Source organism: Pinus tabuliformis, chromosome X (assembly GCF_031772625.1).
Source record: "Pinus tabuliformis cultivar Carrire ecotype Pingquan chromosome X, CPIR1, whole genome shotgun sequence".
Lineage (NCBI taxonomy): Eukaryota > Viridiplantae > Streptophyta > Pinopsida > Pinales > Pinaceae > Pinus > Pinus tabuliformis.
Window position 1 is genome coordinate 1,133,416,616 of NC_142308.1, and position 18,330 is coordinate 1,133,434,945.

At 38.5% G+C, this 18,330-nt stretch overlaps 1 protein-coding gene across 1 annotated transcript in view; it reads left to right on the forward strand.

Moving 5' to 3' along the window:
- The window catches only part of CYP71 (cyclophilin71), a 405,299-nt gene extending 387,176 nt beyond the window's left edge, over positions 1-18,123 (forward strand). Inside the window, exons 12-13 of the mRNA XM_089447133.1 lie at positions 17,323-17,476; positions 17,607-18,123. Coding sequence (XP_089303259.1) covers positions 17,323-17,476; positions 17,607-17,690 — 238 coding nt within the window. The 3' untranslated portion in view covers positions 17,691-18,123. The remainder of the gene's footprint in view (positions 1-17,322; positions 17,477-17,606) is intronic.
- The last annotated feature ends 207 nt before the right edge of the window (positions 18,124-18,330 follow it).

Here is an 18,330-nt window from a genome sequence, read left to right on the forward strand (position 1 = left end):
ATTTTTATAATAAAATTTTTGATTTTAATGTCCAAATTTATTGTGATCACTACCCATCAACAACAATAGAGTTTATATTATTATTATTATTATCCAATTTTAAGGTCACAGCCAAGCCAAACACCAAATTGGTGTACGAGACCCCCTTGTTTCTGAGACAAGGGACCCGCCTCTACGCAACGATTTGACTGCTAAGTCTACAAAGGTATACATACTCTAGCCCCCTCTAGTTTTGAACTTGTGACCTCATAGGAGGAAACACATGCTCTTAACCATCAAGCCCAGTCAAGCTGTATTGTGTCGATGAATTTCATGAAAAAACATACAATACTTCATAATTAAAGTAGCATTAATAATTTTATAAAAATTAAATTATAAACTATAATATATTACAAAACTATTTAAATGATAAATAATAATAATTTAATACACATATTACTTTATATGAATTAAATAATAAGCTTATAATATATAAAAGTTTGATATAAAATATGATCTACAAATTTTCAGTGTTCCACAGGGACGCATCCCCCAAGGTTGGGTGCGCACACCCCTCGTGCCCCGCGTCCCCCTTTTGGGGACACATGGGGAGACGCAGGGGGGACATTTCCCCAGTGTGGGGGATGCGACTCCCCAAGATGCCCCCTCAAAATGGGCTATGTGTCCCCCCCTTAAATTTGCTTGTAAACAATGATTTATGATAGGGGAAACCTTTTATTTGACCAGATTTCCCTACTATTGTTATGCAATTCATGGTAATGTTAAACTCTTAAAGTAAACGTGACATTCTTCTTTATCTTTAATTTTCATCATTTTATTTAAATTTTTAACATTACCATAAAATGACTCAGGATGTTTGAGAGTTGTTCCAGCCTCATTGGATTTCTTATGGAGAAAGTAGAATTTTGGATCTCACTCAAAATCCAGCAGACTTAATAGTTTTTTCAGGAATTCAGGATTCGATTGATCGCAATGTTTCCATTGCATTTTGTCATGTACAAGGGTATGGAATTAGTGTTTAATCAAAAACACCAATCCCTCTGTGTACTTTAGAGTGACTTTTAGACTCATCACTCCACTATTTTTGAGTTTTAGTTATATCAATTTACTATTCCAGTCTTCAGCGTTCAGTATCTATTATAGTCTATTTTGCTTAGTACTAATTAGATTCTCGAATGATGAATGATGGATTTTATTTTTAAACCAATTTAGAATCTAGATTCTAGAATGATGAATGATGAATTTAATTTTTAAATCAATTTAGATTCTAGAATGGTGAATAATGAATGATGAATATGGATCAGAGTATTTCATTATTGAATCTCATGGTCTATGGATGAATCATGTATGTATTAGTAAGGATGATGAGTATGGATCAATGTATTTCATTATTTAATTCAATTATGTATGTATCATTGTATTTACGCTTTCATTATTGTATATGAAACTGATATATATATATATATATATGTGTGTGTGTGTGTGAAAGGAAAAAAATTATATACCTCTACGTCCCCCCATTCCCCCTAAATTTCCCCAAAATCTGAGGGTACTCTCACACGTCCCCCTTGTGCGTCTCCCCACACCCCCGCGTCTCCCTATCCCGGAGTCCTGGTGGAACATTGCAAATTTTAAAACTTGTACATAACAAATCTGATATATTTTAAATAATTTTAATTTATAATATACATGGACAATAGAATAACAATTTTTTTATATTTTGAATAATTAATTTATAATATATATACACAAGAAATTTACTTTATAAAATTATAACATTTCTAAACTAATATAAATAAAGTAGAACATATTAAAAAAGTTTTAATTAAATTAATGTAAATAAAATATAGCATAGTTAATATAATATAAATAAAATATAGCATATTTATAATTAAATTATAATATTATAACATATCTAAAATATAAACACCATATAACTATACGATACGAGTTCTTTTATAACATTTCTAAACTAACGTCAATAAAATATAATAGATTTATAAAGTTATAATTAAAATAATGTAAATAAAATATAACATATTTATAATTAAATTAATATTACAACATATCCAAAATATAAACAACCATGTAACTCTATGAGTTCAAATGTGCGAAATTGCATATGCCCCGCGGATAAATAAAAACCCCAGTATCGGCATCATACAGCGAAGTCTGTAGATCCCAAAACCAATGATATTAATACCAATCACATCATCTCGACTGTCTTATTCACTTCACGTGCATGTACTATCTGAGCTTCCAGCAAGCAGCTATCCGGGTTAGAGTGCAATGCATTGTCAACTTCTAGCAAACTGCAAGGTGAGGGCATTACCAAGATATTTTCACTCTTTAAAAAATTGTTTTCTAGCGTATCCAAGTGAATCCGGATCCGAATCCATTTCTGATCCGGGTATCCGTGAATCCATTTTCTAGGGTGGACAGATCCGGTAACATAGCTCCTCGACCACAATATGATATATTTATGTTCTCTCTTGCCAAGCAAAAGAGTCCTGAAGAAAGATTAGAAGAAATTCGACAAAAGTTAAATACTCTTCCTGTTTGGCAAGTTCAAAAAAGAATTGAATTAAGAGTTAAAAGAGATTTGCTCTTACAACAAGTCGTCAAGCCTGTTGTTAGACAATCTGAGAATTCTAGTAGTTCTCCTTACAAAGCAAATCCAACCATCTACAATCTTGCTGATCTCTATTCTGGTCCATATAAACATTATGACAGGCAACAGTTTTCGAAAGATAAAGAAGCTCTTTTATTAGTCTAGATTGAAGAACAAAAGAAAATAGCTAAAGCAGCTATAGAAAAAGTTAAAGAGCTTAAAAGCTTATTAGAAGCTATTAGATTAAAAGAAATTGTCTCCTCGGATGAAGAAATGACCAGAGCCTATGATGAAATAGAATTTGATCTTGCTTGTAAAGCAGGATATAGGAGGAAGAACAAAGGAATTGAAATTAAAGAACACAGGGCTAATGAAGAAAGGATAGTGGGTCAAGAACAAGAACATCCTACATTATTCTTTGTAGTAGTTAAGTTCTTTATAAAAGTTTGGATTTATCTAGACAACAGGAAGCTACACTAGATATATTGTCTGGTAGATACAGGTGCACAAAGAAACTAAATTTTGAGGGACTGTTGTAAAAAAGACTGAGGTAATAGTTTTTGGTGAAAAAGATCCCCTGCTAATAGGAATTGAAGGTAAAAAATTTGAAGCTGTATTTTATGGTGTACAGGAAGTTCCAGATGACTGCATTTTAGGATCTGATTTTATCAAAATGGTTAGTCCAATTACTTTTGATGTAAATAAGTATGAGTTGTTGTTTCATGTAAAAAATCAACAACTTCGGACACCAATGTAATCAAAAGGTCGAGCAAAATAAGTCCTTGTATTCTTTGACGCCTTTGGTAGACTCAAGCAAAATCAAACGCAACATCTGCTATGCAGAATTACATTCAGAAATTGTTCTTAAAGAAATCTCCAAAAAGATAAGAGAAGACTGTACTTCAGAGTCTCCTAATCCTTTCGAGCATAGGCAACAATATTTTGTAAATCTTCCCTATGATCCCTTGGCAAAGATTATTTCTCAAAAGGCTTCTGCAACCTTAACGAGCCCATCAAAGATTAAGATATGCCAAGATGAGACAAAAGATCTTTTGTCAAAAGGTCTTATCGAGCCATCTAAAAGTGCTTGGGCATGCAAAGGATTTTATGTTAATAAGCACTCAAAGCACAAAAGGGGAAAACCAAGGTTAGTGGTAAACTATAAACCACTAAATAAAGTTCTCCAGCCAATTAGGTACCCATTACCTAGTAAAGCCTCCCTGCAGCAAAAAATTAAACGAAAGGTAATTTTTAGTAAGTTTGATTTGAAGTTTGGATTTTATCAAATCGACATTGACCCAGAAGATCGACATAAAGCAGCCTTTATTGTCCCTCATGGACAATACCAGTGGCCAGTATTTCCATTTAGATTAAAAATTTCCCCAAGAGAATTTCAAAAGAGAATGGAGGACATCTTCAGAGATTACCCTTGGATAATAATATACCTCGATGATATCCTAATTTGTTCTAAAAATCTCCAAGAACATCTTAAGCACTTGCAAAAGCTTTATGATCTAGTATATCAACATGGCTTAGTACTTTCTGCAACAAAGATGGAGATAGGGAAAACTGAAATTGAATTATGGGGATATAAAATAGCAAAGGGATAAATTCTTCTCCAAGAACATGTCCTGAAGATCTTCAAAATTGATCTAGATCAAATATTAGACAAAGTACAATTGCAGAGGTATTTGGGAAGCCTGAATTATATAAGACAATTCTATAAAGGGCAAGCCTCTGATATACATATTCTACAGCAAAGATAGAAGAAATGACAGTAGCCGTCAAGAACATTCAGCATGTTGCCACACAATCTAGCAGGGTCCAAGGATGGGAACCTATGCGATAGATATTAAACCAAGCGACAACAATGGGACAATTACCCACTGTCACCATAGTCAATGTCTCCTGCACTTTATGGACTTTTGCTGATAGGAGGAGTCCCGGTAGGAAGAAATCACTCAAAATGGATATGCCAATGACTAAGTATGGAGTGATTTTACACCGCCCATTCAAGGGAGACTCAATTAAGGCTCAATGCTTTAGAGAAGCTAAAGGCTCTCCAAGAAAGACATAGGATGGAGATCAAGACCTAGGGCTTAAGATATTTGCAATAATGATAGGTATGCTTGAATCAATATTCCCAATGTGATATAGGACCTCTTAGGAAGCTTTGTAAGGTGATTTGCTACCTCAAATAGGCTCTTCGCTCCTCTTGAGAGACCTAGAAAGTGTGAAAATTCGGAAACCCGAATCCTATTGCAGCAACTGGGAAAAACTATCCTAATTATTAAATTAATTTTAACAATTTATTTACTTTGTGCCACAACAAACATTGAATCAATCATATTGCAACCTACACAAATAAACTGCGGAAGAAATACTAGCACACACATAAAATAACACAGTTATTTTTTGACCAATGTCCCCGGAAAAACCCCAATTCGGGAAAACCAATGTAGCAGCTGAGGGTTTTATTATTATGCAGCAGCTAAGTAACCGGATTCGTTGATATACCCCGGCGAATCCGAATCCCGCGTATCCGATACGATTCGCTGGAAAATCGTATCCCAAAACCGGATTCGACGAGTCCGACTAGGATTCGTACGAATCCTGTACGAATCCCATACATGCTCAGCGAATCCCGATTTTAGGATTCGTATCCCAGAAAAGTGCCTCCCGCGGGTTAAAAAGCACGCATTTCCTTCATTCTTTCACGTTGTTTGTCATTTGTATTTGCATTGTTTGCAAGGAGATAAGGGTTTGGAGCAAGGAGCTAAGGGAGTAGAGCATTCGACAAGGAGATTCAAGCACCAGGTAAGTGCATTTCAGCTCCATTTTTTTGCATTTCTTATTCTATTACAACAGTTTGTATATGATTTTTTGTTTACAAATTTGTGCATGTTTTGTTCATTTTTTTACAGTATTCATGGCTCAATCAAAGGCAGTAGATAGGGGGCAAAGGAAGGGCAAGAATGTCTCCATTGGAGATGCCCCTCCTCCCCCAATATCATCAGAGTCTGTTGCAAGTAATGTTGAGGGAAGAGGAGGACCTAAAGACAACATTGAGAAATATCCCTTGTGGAAATATGTCACAAGAGAGGATGGGACAAGCACCAAGGGGAAGGGAGAAGGCAATGTGCAATGGAGATGCAACTTTTGTCACATTGCTTTCAAAAGCACATATTTCCGTGTGAAAGCCCATTTGTTGGCTTTACCAGGTTGTGGGATTGGAGCTTGTAAAGCTGTTCCTTTACAAAAGAGAAAAGAATTGGAAAAGGAGTCCACTATTGGTATGGAAAATGTGGCTTCAAAATCAAGGAAACCCAAGAATGAAGACCCCCTTCCATTTTTGAGGAAAGCCACCACCAAATTTCCATTTGAGAGTTCTATTGGGGGACAAGCAACAAAAATAAGAGCAATTGCACTTGGTCCAATGGACAAGATTTTCCAAAAAGAGAGACGGGAAGAGCTTGATCTCACTGTTGCCTTCTTCTTCTATCAAAACTTCATATCATTTAATCTTGCACGCTCACCTCTATTTATTGAGATGTGCCAAGCTCTAACTTAAGGGGCTCCATCAAAGGTATGTGCCTCTTGGGTCAGAGAAGCTGAGAACCACATTGTTGACGAAGGCAAAAAAAGAGGTGCAAAAAATGCTTGAGCCTATTGTAACATCATGGCCAACATCTGGGGTTAGCATTGTTTCTGATGGATGGATAGATCCAACACGACACCTAACCATCACCTTCATGGTGTCTTCCTTGAATGGTCCAGTTTTCATGAAAGCAGTGGATACACTTGGAGAATACAAGGATGCACAATTTATTGGTGAGTTATTTATTAAAGTTATTGAAGATGTAGGTGTTGATTCTTGTGTGCAAATCATTACAGATAATGCACCTGTTTGCAAGGCTGCTAGCATGATTGTGGAAGCTAAATATCCTCAAGTGTTTTAGACACCTTGCATTGTCCATTCATTGAACTTAGCACTGAAATCCATTGCTTCTGATGTGCTTTGGATTGGTAACATTATTGAGGATGCATGACATATTTGTAACTTCGTGCAAAATCATACAAATGCCCTCACTGTCTACAAGGAGTACACCAGTCTATCATTGTTGAAGATTGCTGATACATGGTTTGCCTCTTCATTCATGATGTTAAAGAGGTTGAGGGAGGTCAAGACCACTCTTGGGTCCATGGTTATTTCTGAGTTTTGGTCTTTTTGGAGAAAGACAGATCAGGTAGCCTCTAAAAGAGTGAAGGACACAGTGCTAGATGATGCTTGGTGGGAGAGGGTAGATCTAATTATTTGGATCATGGACCCTATCATTTCTTTGCTTCGATTTGCAGATACAGACAAACCCATCCTAGGAGAGGTTTATGAGGGATGGGATTCCATGATTGAGTCTGTGAGGAGCATTATTCTACAGAGTGAGTGCCCCGAGTATGAGACATCACCAGAGGCCTTCTGTGATACTATACATGATATTCTTGTCAGTAGATGGGACAAGAATTGTACACCTTTACATTGTTTGGCTCACTCATTGAACCCCAAATACTACAGCCATGAGTGGTTGTATGGTGGACCTTCCCGCAGATTCCCTCCTCAAATGGATGGTGAAATCTCACAGGGGAGGAGAGAGGCATTCAGGCGGAATTTTTAGGATAGTGCATTGCTTGATGAGGTGGAGGATGCCTTTGCAAATTTTTCCACTGGCAATGGTCGATTTGGAGGTTATGATGTGATTAGAGACAGGGGGGCTAAGAAGCCCTATTCTTGGTGGGCAAATCATGGGGCAACAAGCCCTCCTCTTCAACAGTTAGCCATGAGGCTCCTCTCTCAGGTGACTTCATCCTCTTGTTGCGAGAGGAATTGGAGCACATATGGGAATTTGTATAGTGTGAAGAAGAGGAGGCTTGAGTAGTCCAGGGCAGAGACAATGGTGTATGTGCACACCAACCTTTGTCTTATTTACAGGCAGAGGAAAGAGTGGTTGAGGGGAAAGACAAAGATGTGGGATGCCTTCCCTGATGATATGGGTCTGGACACCAGTGTTGAGTTGGCATTGGCCAACATGGATCTCAATGATCCAGTGCTAGAGCCTGTTAGATTTGATGACTTAGAGGGGTCATCCTCCACACCAGCAGATGCAGAGGCGACTATGGATCCACGGGAGGAGGAGGATGCAGAGGAGAGCAGTGGGGACCATGATGATGAGGACATTGATGCTGATTTTGACGCTGATGATGAGGATTGATGCCTTGAGGCTTATATACGTGTAGTTGTTTTATATTTTCTATTTCTATTTGCCATTGGCATTGCACTAGCACTACCCATGTAACACATTTTGATTTGATGACTTAATGAGAAAACTACAGTTGTCAGTGTGTTTATCTTACTATCTTGTAGTTGTAAGTTGTCTTTCATTTATGAATTATGAATCATGATTTATGTGACCACTGACATGTATTTGAATTTTGTATGTACTATGCATGCTAGAGATGAAGATCTATGTTTGAAATCAATAAATTTGTATCATTAATTAAAATTTGTGTAAGAAATATCTAATTTTTAATATATATATATATATATATAATAAAATAATATATAACGAATCCTACGTGTCCTCTTCCGGGGGGTCAACGTGTCCGAATCCGACATTATGAGTCCCAAATCCTACGAATCCCGAATCCCCGTGTCAGGTGAATTTGTGCAACAATGAAATAATCTAAGTACAGCTGGATGGAGAAACTGGCAATCCTATAGAGAAATACTAGCAAGAAAATCTAATGAGAAGAAATTCCTCATTGCACAGGCAAATCCCGACACTGACATCAACTCAAATTGAGCCATACAAATTGCCTTTGCGCAGTCACTTCATCACCCTAGCACAATTGTTGCTGCTCTTAGCATGGAACAACTTCTTCTCAAGCCGTCTGACTAGCTATTGTCTGGTAAAACGTCTCTCCTAGCCTCAACCTCTGCCTAGCTTCTGGCACTGAAATTCTGCTTCTCCCTAGCAATTCGACTTTGCCTCTAGAGGCTACTGCGCTACTCTACGTCAGCCTCTCTATGGCTTCTCTACCTCTTTGCAAATGCACTCATTAGATCAGGAAATCTTCCACTGGCTTCATTGTCCCTACCCCTCTCTCACTCCTTCGATTTCTCTGGCTCTGTCTTCAGCAACTAAATGTTTCTACTCAAGAAATCGATCTACTAATGAAATCGAACTGCACAAGTGATTTCTCCAAGCCCCATCGACTTCTTCTTATAATCCTCTGTTGGGACTTCAACGGCCAAGATTAACACTTAATGGATGGCTAGGATTAACTTGAAGTCAATTCGTGTGAGTTTCTAGAACATTCACACCTTAATTAATTTTGATTAATTAGTTGTGTTCCCTAAGTTTAGACTTAGGAAATATTTAAAAACTGAATAATAATCTAATTAAGCTATTTCAAAGTGAAATTTCCAAAAACGACTTCTGGGTTTTGGAGATCTCATGCATTCTTGCCTCTCCATAAAATTTCGTGGCTAGAACACATCTGATGCTACAAAAACTAACACTCCCTCTTAGCGAGGAATGTGTTCTAGCATTGCTTCTTTCTGTAGCAACACCCAGTCTTTGCATCATCTCCTGTCATGTTGCTAATGTCTGGCTGTTGCTGCCCTCCAACTACTGCGCAACTCTGATAGGTGCTACATCTGTGTTGCTCCTGACTCCGCTGAATTATTGCCAACATTGCATTTGTATTGCAACTCCCTCTCCATCTGTTGTTGCTGCAACTGCAACATCTGCAATTGAAAAGCATCCTAAATACTGAATCAACTGTGATCAATATGATGCATCTGTCTCCCGAGTCTCTGAGTGCTCCTAATATCTACACTGTCATTGTCATTGTATCTGATTTCATCTACTACCACTGATCCATCCCACTACAAAATATTGTGGGCCCCATAGCAAGGTATTGATTCAAGAGGTGGACCTCAAGAATCTTGCCCATCTGTAGCACTCTGAGGCTACAAAGCCAGGTCACCCCACTTGACTCTTGGGGGTATTGTCAGCAAACATGGCGAGTCCTCCTACAACCTGGAGGAAAGCCTATCAATCCCTGTTGATATTGCTTGTTGATCCTACTTCTCCTCCTTGTCCTTTTTCCTGAGAGGACACTAGGTGTTGTAGTGGCCAAGCTCACCACATCTGAAGCACTTGACCTTCGACAAGTCCTTCTTCTTCTTTCGCTGCTCCCCCTGTCCTTGACTAGGACCCTTCAATGCAAGGGCCACATTCTCTTTCTCTTTCACCTGCTTCGATCTGCTGCTGCTGCCACTGATGGAGCTCTTCAAAAGAGCCCATCTCAGCTCCTCCTACTGCAAATCGGCCCACATCCTGTCCCAACTTGGCAAGGTTTCTCTGCTTAAGATACTTTGAACAAATACCTGCCACTCCTCTGAGACAATGTTGAGTGCCAATCGTACTAGCTCTATGGGTTGAGGTGCTACCCCAATAGTTGACAACTAATCCCAAGTCTCTTTAATCCTAATGAGGAAGGGGTCTATGCTTTCCCCTTTTTGCATCCTAATGCATTTCAACTTTTCCTCCAAGTACATCTTCCGCTGCTCAGAAGTGCCTTGGTATAGCGTGGAAAGTGTATCCCACATCTCCTTGGTTGTTCCCTTGGTCGCTATGTGTGATACAACATGATCTTGGACACCATCTAGGATCAATTTCTTTTCCCTCGCCATATCATTTCGGTATTCCTTCCGCTGATATGCATCCGTGGGGGTAGCTACCACTGCATCAATATATGGCTTCAAGCCATAATCATGTAGAAGGAAGGACATCCTTGCCTTCTAGATGACATAGTTGGAAGCACTGTCCCACCTGTCCTGATCTCGAAGTCTGGCAATGGCCATCTGAAAATGATGTTGAAAAATTCCTCTTCCCTTATGCTCAACTGCTGTTTAGCTATTTGTCCCTTCTGGAGTGAGAAACTCTGCACACAATGACTGTTGATCTGCTAGGGAATTCGAACTTCTTGAGACTAGAAGTTCCTTGAGGAAAATTTTCCCTCAGTGTGTGCTCTTCTTCGTCCCGACACTAGTTCTTCTCTAGCAAACTGTTGCATCCAGCTAGAGATTTGCTCTACAAAAAATATTGGTTGCTCCCTCTGCCTCTACAATCCCTTGATCTGGAGAGATCGAATTTTTCTGTCTCTCTCTCATAAAAATTAATTTCTCCTCAAGAATTTGTCCTCTTGGCCAAGGTGACTACGCTGCTTTTGGGGTTTCGAATTGTTTCCCCTCAATGAGCAAGGAAACTCCTTTGCTACTGACCACTTTGGCAACTCATATGTGCTCTTATACCATGTGAAAATTCAAAAACCCAAATCCTATTGCAGAAATTGGAAATAATTCTCCTAATTGTTAAATTAATTTTAACAATTTATTTACTGTGCTATACAACAAATATTGAACCAATCACACTGCAACTTACACAAATAACACAGTTATTCTTGGACCAATGTCCCTGGAAAAACCCAACTTGGGAAAACCGGTGCAGCAGCTAAGGGTTTTATTATTATGCAACAGTGAGATAATCTTAGTACAACTCGATGCCGAAACTGGCAATCTTATAGAGAAACACTGGCAAGAGGCAAATATCAACACTGACCTCAGTGCAAATTGAGTCCTCCAAACTGCCTCTGCGCAGTCACTATGTTACCCTAGCGCAACTGTTGCTACTCTCAGCTTGGAACAACTTCTCCTCAAGCTATCTGACCAGCTGTTGTCTAGGGAAATGCCTCTCCTGGCCTCTAGAACCTCTGACCAACTTCTGGCACTGAAATTTTGCTTCTCCCTAGCAATTCGACTTTACCTCTAGAGGCTACTATGTGTTAGTTTTTGGTAGCATCGGAGTGCTCTAGCCTTGAAAATTGGTGGAGAGGCTAAGGCACATGAGTTCTAAAAAACCCAGAAACCGTTTGGTGAAATTCCACCCGGATTGTATTTTATTAGAATAATTAATATTTTTAATGGGGTTCCTAAGTCTAAACTTAGGAAAATTAAAATATTAATGGGTATTAATAAAACATGGGTGAGAATGATTTAGAAGGCGGATCATGTCATGTTTTAATCCTAGCCATTGATTAGAGACTTAATCTCGACCATTGAAGACTCAACAGGAAATGTATAAAATGGAGACTTGGGGTTCATTTGAAAACACACAGAGAGATTGAGGAAATCAATTTTTTGAGGTGAGAAGTTCTCAGGTGGAAAATCGATTAGAGATCTTGCAGCTGAGGGGCAGAGAGAATCTGAGAGAAGGACTTTCCGGAAAATACAGAACAGAGAGATAGAGAGAGCTTGCAGAGAGGTAGCGCAGTCGTCGAGAGAGCTGACATAGAAAAGTTGCCTGTCACGAAGAATCCAAACTGCCAGACCAACTGAAACTGCTGCGAATTGCTGGAACAACTGGGAGAGATGATGCATAGGGCAAAGAAGGTGACGCAGGGCTACGCAGAGCCAGCGCAAAAATAGCCAGGGTTAGTCAGTCTTGTGTCGGATTAGCCGGGATTCTATCGGGTGAAGTGAGGTAAAAATCACTCAGATTTTCCGCCAGTATTTTCTCTGTACAGGATTGCTAGATGAGCATCCTAGATTTGTATTTAGATATTTCTCCTGCATAATAATAAACCCTCAGAGTTGTTGCACCGATTTTCCCACATTGGGTTTTTCCGGGGACTATTGTGTCCAAAAATAAGTGTGTCCTATGTATCTTGTTCTTTGCCTTGTTTTCTGTTTCATGAGATCAAAAATTTAATTAGTGTAGGATGCAGAGGTAATTTGCTTCAGTATGTAGAAGAATAACTTGGTTAATGTATGTTAAAAAATCAAGTAGGTGAAGTAGATTCAGATATGCTACAGTAGAGGTTCCTTCAGAGTGTAGGAATTTTCACACTGCGTTGCTCTGCATCAACCTCTCTATGGCTTCTCTGCCTCTCTGAAAATGCACTCACCGGATCAGGAAATCTTCCTTCGGATTCACTGCCCCTGCCCCTCTCTCACTGCGTCGATATCTCTGGCTCTCTCTCTGGCAACTGAATGCTGCTACTCAGGAAATCGATCTGCTCATGAAATCGAACTGCACAAGTGATTTCTCCAAGAACCATCAACTTCTTCTTGTAATCCTCTGTTGAGATTTCAACGGCCAAGATTAGAACTTAATCGATGGCTAGGATTAACTTGAAGTTGATCCGTGTGAGTTTCTAGAACATTCACACCTTAACTTAATAAATTTTGATTAATTAGTCATATTCCCTAAGTTTACACTTAGGGAATATTTAAAAACTAGCTAATAATCTAATGAAGTCATTTCTAGGTGGAATTTCGAAAAACGATTTCTGGGTTTTGGAGATCTCATGCATTTTAACCTCTCCACAAAATTTTGTGGCTTAAACACATCTGATGCTACAAAAACTAACAGAAAGAGCTTACGTTAGACCTAGGATTTTAGAGATAATTGCGGAAGGAGTCGCTCCAAAGTGTGCACTAGGTCAAGGCAAGAGAAAGGAAAGGGTCTCTTTAGATTTATTCCACCAAATACTAAGCTCATATGACCCTCAAGAAAGCCACCTTATCCAAAGAAAACAAACCAAGTTTCCCTTATAAGGCACACCTAGGGCACAAGGATTTCTAGAGAATTAACTATGAGAATTCCACCAAAATCTCAAAATTCCTTCTCAATCCAAGCAAAATCTCAAAAATTCCTTCTCCAATGGATTTCGTTGGATGCCCTAGCTAGTCGTCTAGGGAAAGGGGCTGAATTTTTTGGAGAGAAGAAAAGAGAAAGAAAAGAGAGGGTGATCACCAATGTTCTTGGACCAGTGCCTATTTCCCTTGGCTATGGAGTCTAAGATGATTCAAGATTTGCCGAAATCGTACCCAAGGAGGCTAAAGATGAATCCCATAGTAACCAAGCTTTAACATTTACCCACCCAAGATCTATGGATTTTCATGGAAGAAAAATTACATTCATCCACTAGGAACATTCATCTATTGTCATGCAATGAGTAACATATGCAATTGCCAACCAAAATAACTTTCTACATTGATATTCAATAAACTAGGGTGCAATAGCATTAATTAGTTGCAACAATTCCAAGATGACAATGATGACAATGATATATATCCAACCACAAATCAAGAAGTAGCTCCAAGAAAGATCGAAATTCTAGCTTCCAAAGATATCAAAATGCATCAAAGAGTCTCCAATTCGTCCAAGAGAAAAAGTGCGAATGTCTTTTACAAGAGAAATCCAAGTGATGATGATGCTCTCTCACAATGAGAGCAAGTTCTATTTATATGAGACCTTTAGAGGTCGAATTCCTATTCTAAATCCCCTAACATTATTTTAATGTGCAAAAATAAGGCCTTAGTGACAAGCCCACCAAGTAGCTTAAAAAATTATGAATAAACCATCCAATAGTAGGCCGAAATGATGACGTCATGATGAAATGAGGCCACTGGAAGTCCACGTTGAGTCCTCAAAGTGTCAAAATGAGAGAGGGGACTCCATAAATGATGCACAAGGGGATGGCCCCTTGATGTGTATGTATGTCATCATGTGGTGCTCCAAAGTGGCTATGGGGCACAAATACTAGTCTCATGGGTCTCCTAGTGAAAGATAAACCTATAGACTACTCCAAATGAGGGCACTGAAAATGGTGCTTTCCCTCCCATGTCTCAAGGGTGAGACAAACCTCCTCTGGGCCTTGGATCAGCTTTTACTTATCCTATGGATTCCAAACAATTCCTAACCCTATGAAATCAATGTCGAAGTCAATAAATGTTGAATATATATGATTTTGTTGTAAATAAATCCAAAATTACCCTAGAACAAGTAAGAAAAATGATTTTAGGGTCTTGAAGATTGTCACAAGAGGGAGGACTAGTCCCTTCTCAGTCTAGTGCTTGCATTACTTGAGTTATCCTTTCCTTAGCATTGCTTTTTCCTTTCTTTACTTAGCCTTTTTCATTTCTTTGATTTGTCTTGTTTAGCAAGCTTTAATTCATTTATTTCAATCCCCTTTTTTAGATGCACAATTCATTGCTAATAGGGGATGAGATGTATTCTTTAAGTCCCTTTTACTTTGATAGACGTGATATGCATGGGATTAGGGTGATAGCCTCACGTTAGGGGGTAGATCTCAAGTTAATTTTGATTTTAATCATTATTCATCCCTTGCCACTTTTTTTGCATTTTAACAATTGGTATATGGAATATGCTTTTAATTTCTTTCTTGTTGCAGTTGCATCAACCTCTGGGTATTGCCAAACCCATCTTCTCATAGAATGAGGCAAATAGGTACTCGTACTAGTGAATGACAACAACCAAACAAAAGGAAGGACAATGGATCAAGGTTAAATGGCATGTGGCAAGTATGGAAGGATGTGAACACACTAACTCTATCAATGGCTCCTATTTGTGCCCCTCCTAGATAGTGAAAGAAAATCCCCAAGGTGCTTACACTTTACTAGAAGGAAAAGATGACCACCAAGGTGAAATAAAGCAACACGTATAACTTCCAAGCATCATGATCCATTACCTGACTTGAACGCTGACCCTTACTTAGATGCCTAAAACATTGAATGTAACCACTTCATGTGAAACTATGGCTAATGCACCTTATGGTCATTGGCCTGGTGATCAACTAGATGAGCTGACCAATAAGTGGGTGACAGGCATCTGAGAAGTTGCTATTTGAGGATTATGTGAGATTCCTGGTAGGAAGTCTGCATCTTAGGGAAAAATATTTCTCCTAGGGTTATCTATGTATATGGATGGGTAACTATATCAAACCAACCAAGTCATACCTTGACTCAGCGAGTTCAGTACCAAATTAGCAATCCAAATTGATCTACTGGCCAATTTTATACACTCAACTGAGTTGATTCAGTACAAGTCAACTTGGACCAAATTCTCAAAACACCGATTCTAACAAATTCAGGAGGTAGAGGATGTGAAATTAAGTTTGGGCAGATGGAGTGGCAAAGATAGGAAGTTTTCTACTGTAACATTGTTACCTCAAGGAAGCTTCCCAATCTCAACTCCTGCTAAAACATTTGGAAGAATCAAGGTTTCTTCATCCAACATTTTCCTTTATTGAAGTTTGAAAATAAAATTCTTGAACATCAATTTACCCTTGGGCACTATTTTAGACCACATTGTAATTTTCAGTTTTGCAAAGATGACCTTGTGACCATTGGTTATGTTACTTGGATGGCAGTCATGAGTAGCAACAATATTTGTTGAGCTCATCTTGTCGTGCTAGGAAGTGATTTTGTTTAAACTTAGAAAATATAGTCTTTTTATGATCTGCACAGAGTGTTGGTAGAATTTTCTAGTGTTCCACGGGGATGCATCCCCCTGGGTCGAGTGCGCACACCCCATGCACCTAGGACGGGGGGACATCTGGGGAAACGTTTCACCACGTCCTCCTTTTGGGGAGACGTGGGGAGACGCAGGGGGGACATTTCCCCAGTGTGGGGGACGTGACTCCCCAAGACGCCCCCTCAAAATGGGATATGCGTCCCCCCATTAAATTTGCTTGTAAACAATGATTTATGATAGGGGAAACCTTTTATTTGACCAGATTGCCCTACTAATGCTATGCAATTCATGATAATGTTAAATTTTTAAAGTAAAAGTGACATTCTTCTTTATCATTCATTTTCATCCTTTTACTAAAACTTTTAACATTACCATGAAATGACTCAGGATGTTTGAGAGTGGTTCCGACCTCATTGGATTTCATATGGAGAAAGTAGAATTTTAGATCTCACTCAAAATCCAACAGACTTAATAATTTTTTCAGGAATTCAGGATTCGATGGGTTGCAATCTTTCCATTGCATTTTGTCATGTACAAGGGTATGAAATTAGTGTTTAATCAAGAGCACCAATCCCTCTGTGTACTTTAGAGTGACTTTTAGACTCATCGCTCCACTATTTTTGAGTTTTAGTTGTATCAATTTACTATTCCACTCTTCAGCATTCAGTGTCTATTATAGTATATTTTACTTAGTACTAATTAGACTCTAGAATGGTGAATGATGGATTTTATTTTTAAATCAATTTAGAATCTAGATTCTAGAATGATGAATGATTAATTTAATTTTTAAATCAATTTAGATTCTAGAATGGTGAATAATGAATGATGAATATGGATCAGAGTATTTCATTATTGAATCTTGTGGTCTATGGATGAATCATGTATGTATTAGTAAGGATGATGAGTATGGATCAATGTATTTCTTTATTTAATTCAATTATGCATGTACCATTGTATTTATGCTTTCCTTATTGAATATAAATTTGAAATATATATATAAAGAAAAAAAATTATATATCCCAATGTCCCCCATCACCCCTAAATTTCCCCAAAATCTCAGGGTACTCCCACATGCCCCCCTTTTGTATCTCCCAGCACCCACATCCCCCTGTCCCGGAGTCTGGGTGGAACATTGGAATTTTCTGATTCTAATGTAAGAAAGATTTCATTCCATGGGAGTGTGGCTTGATTTGAATTTTGGTATTTTATTATCAATGACTTTTGAAGAATTTTGATGCTTTCTTGTATTTCATTTACCCATGTTGCTGGCCATATATTAAAGACCTTATTTTTGTTGCTTGCTGAATATAGTTTACGACATGATCGGCCATTTACATTGTCAATGGCAAATGCTGGTCCAAATACAAATGGCTCTCAATTTTTTATCACAACTGTAGCTACTCCATGGCTAGACAATAAGCATACAGTGTTTGGACGAGTTGTGAAGGGAATGGATGTTGTGCAGGTGAGACTTGTTGATCCAAGAGTCCTTTTGTCTCTTAATGTAGATGATTTCTGGTCATTAATAACAAGTTTTATCATGCTGCTATGGGTTTTCATCCCTTTCTATGACTAATCTTATTCTTGTTTTGCAGGGAATAGAGAAAGTAAAGACTGATAAGAACGATAAGCCATATCAAGATATAAAGATTTTGAATGTGACTGTTCCGAAGTCATAGCTAATGCACTACAGGTGCAATCTGTGATAGAAGACCTCGGAGAACTGTGCTCATATTATGGAGCAATTGGCAAGTGCCAAGTATCCACCACCTATCGAAAAGTCCAATGCCATGTCACGCTTGGGAAATGCCATGCCTGGCCCAACTAATGGGCATACCGGCCCTACTGTTTCACGGGACAAACCATACCGCATTCTTGGGGTGAGGGGGGGAATTGAACTCTTCTGGGGGGATTATCACTACCCCCTCTTGCACAACCAGTCAATACCCCAGTGGTGTGCTCAACATATTTCTAGTAAATCTAGTGTACCATTTGGTGTCTTTATTCCCATCTTCTTTGCTTCTGTTTAGTAGCTGTTCATCTTTCCAAGTGTCAGACGAAAATGTAACATTAATGAAAGCTTCAATAAGAACCCATTAATCAGCAACATTACTCCGATGTTATTTACATGCTATATTAAATGTTTTGCTGGATATGTTGTTTTCCAAAAGCTTTGTTCAAGCTATGGGCCGTGTTCAATTTCATCAAACAAATAAGATGTTCATAAGCCCCCGATTCACACCCAAAAGATCATTTTTACTTCGTCTTTCCCTCCATATGTACCCTCACTCTTGTACTAAAAGATTGTTTGGGAAATTG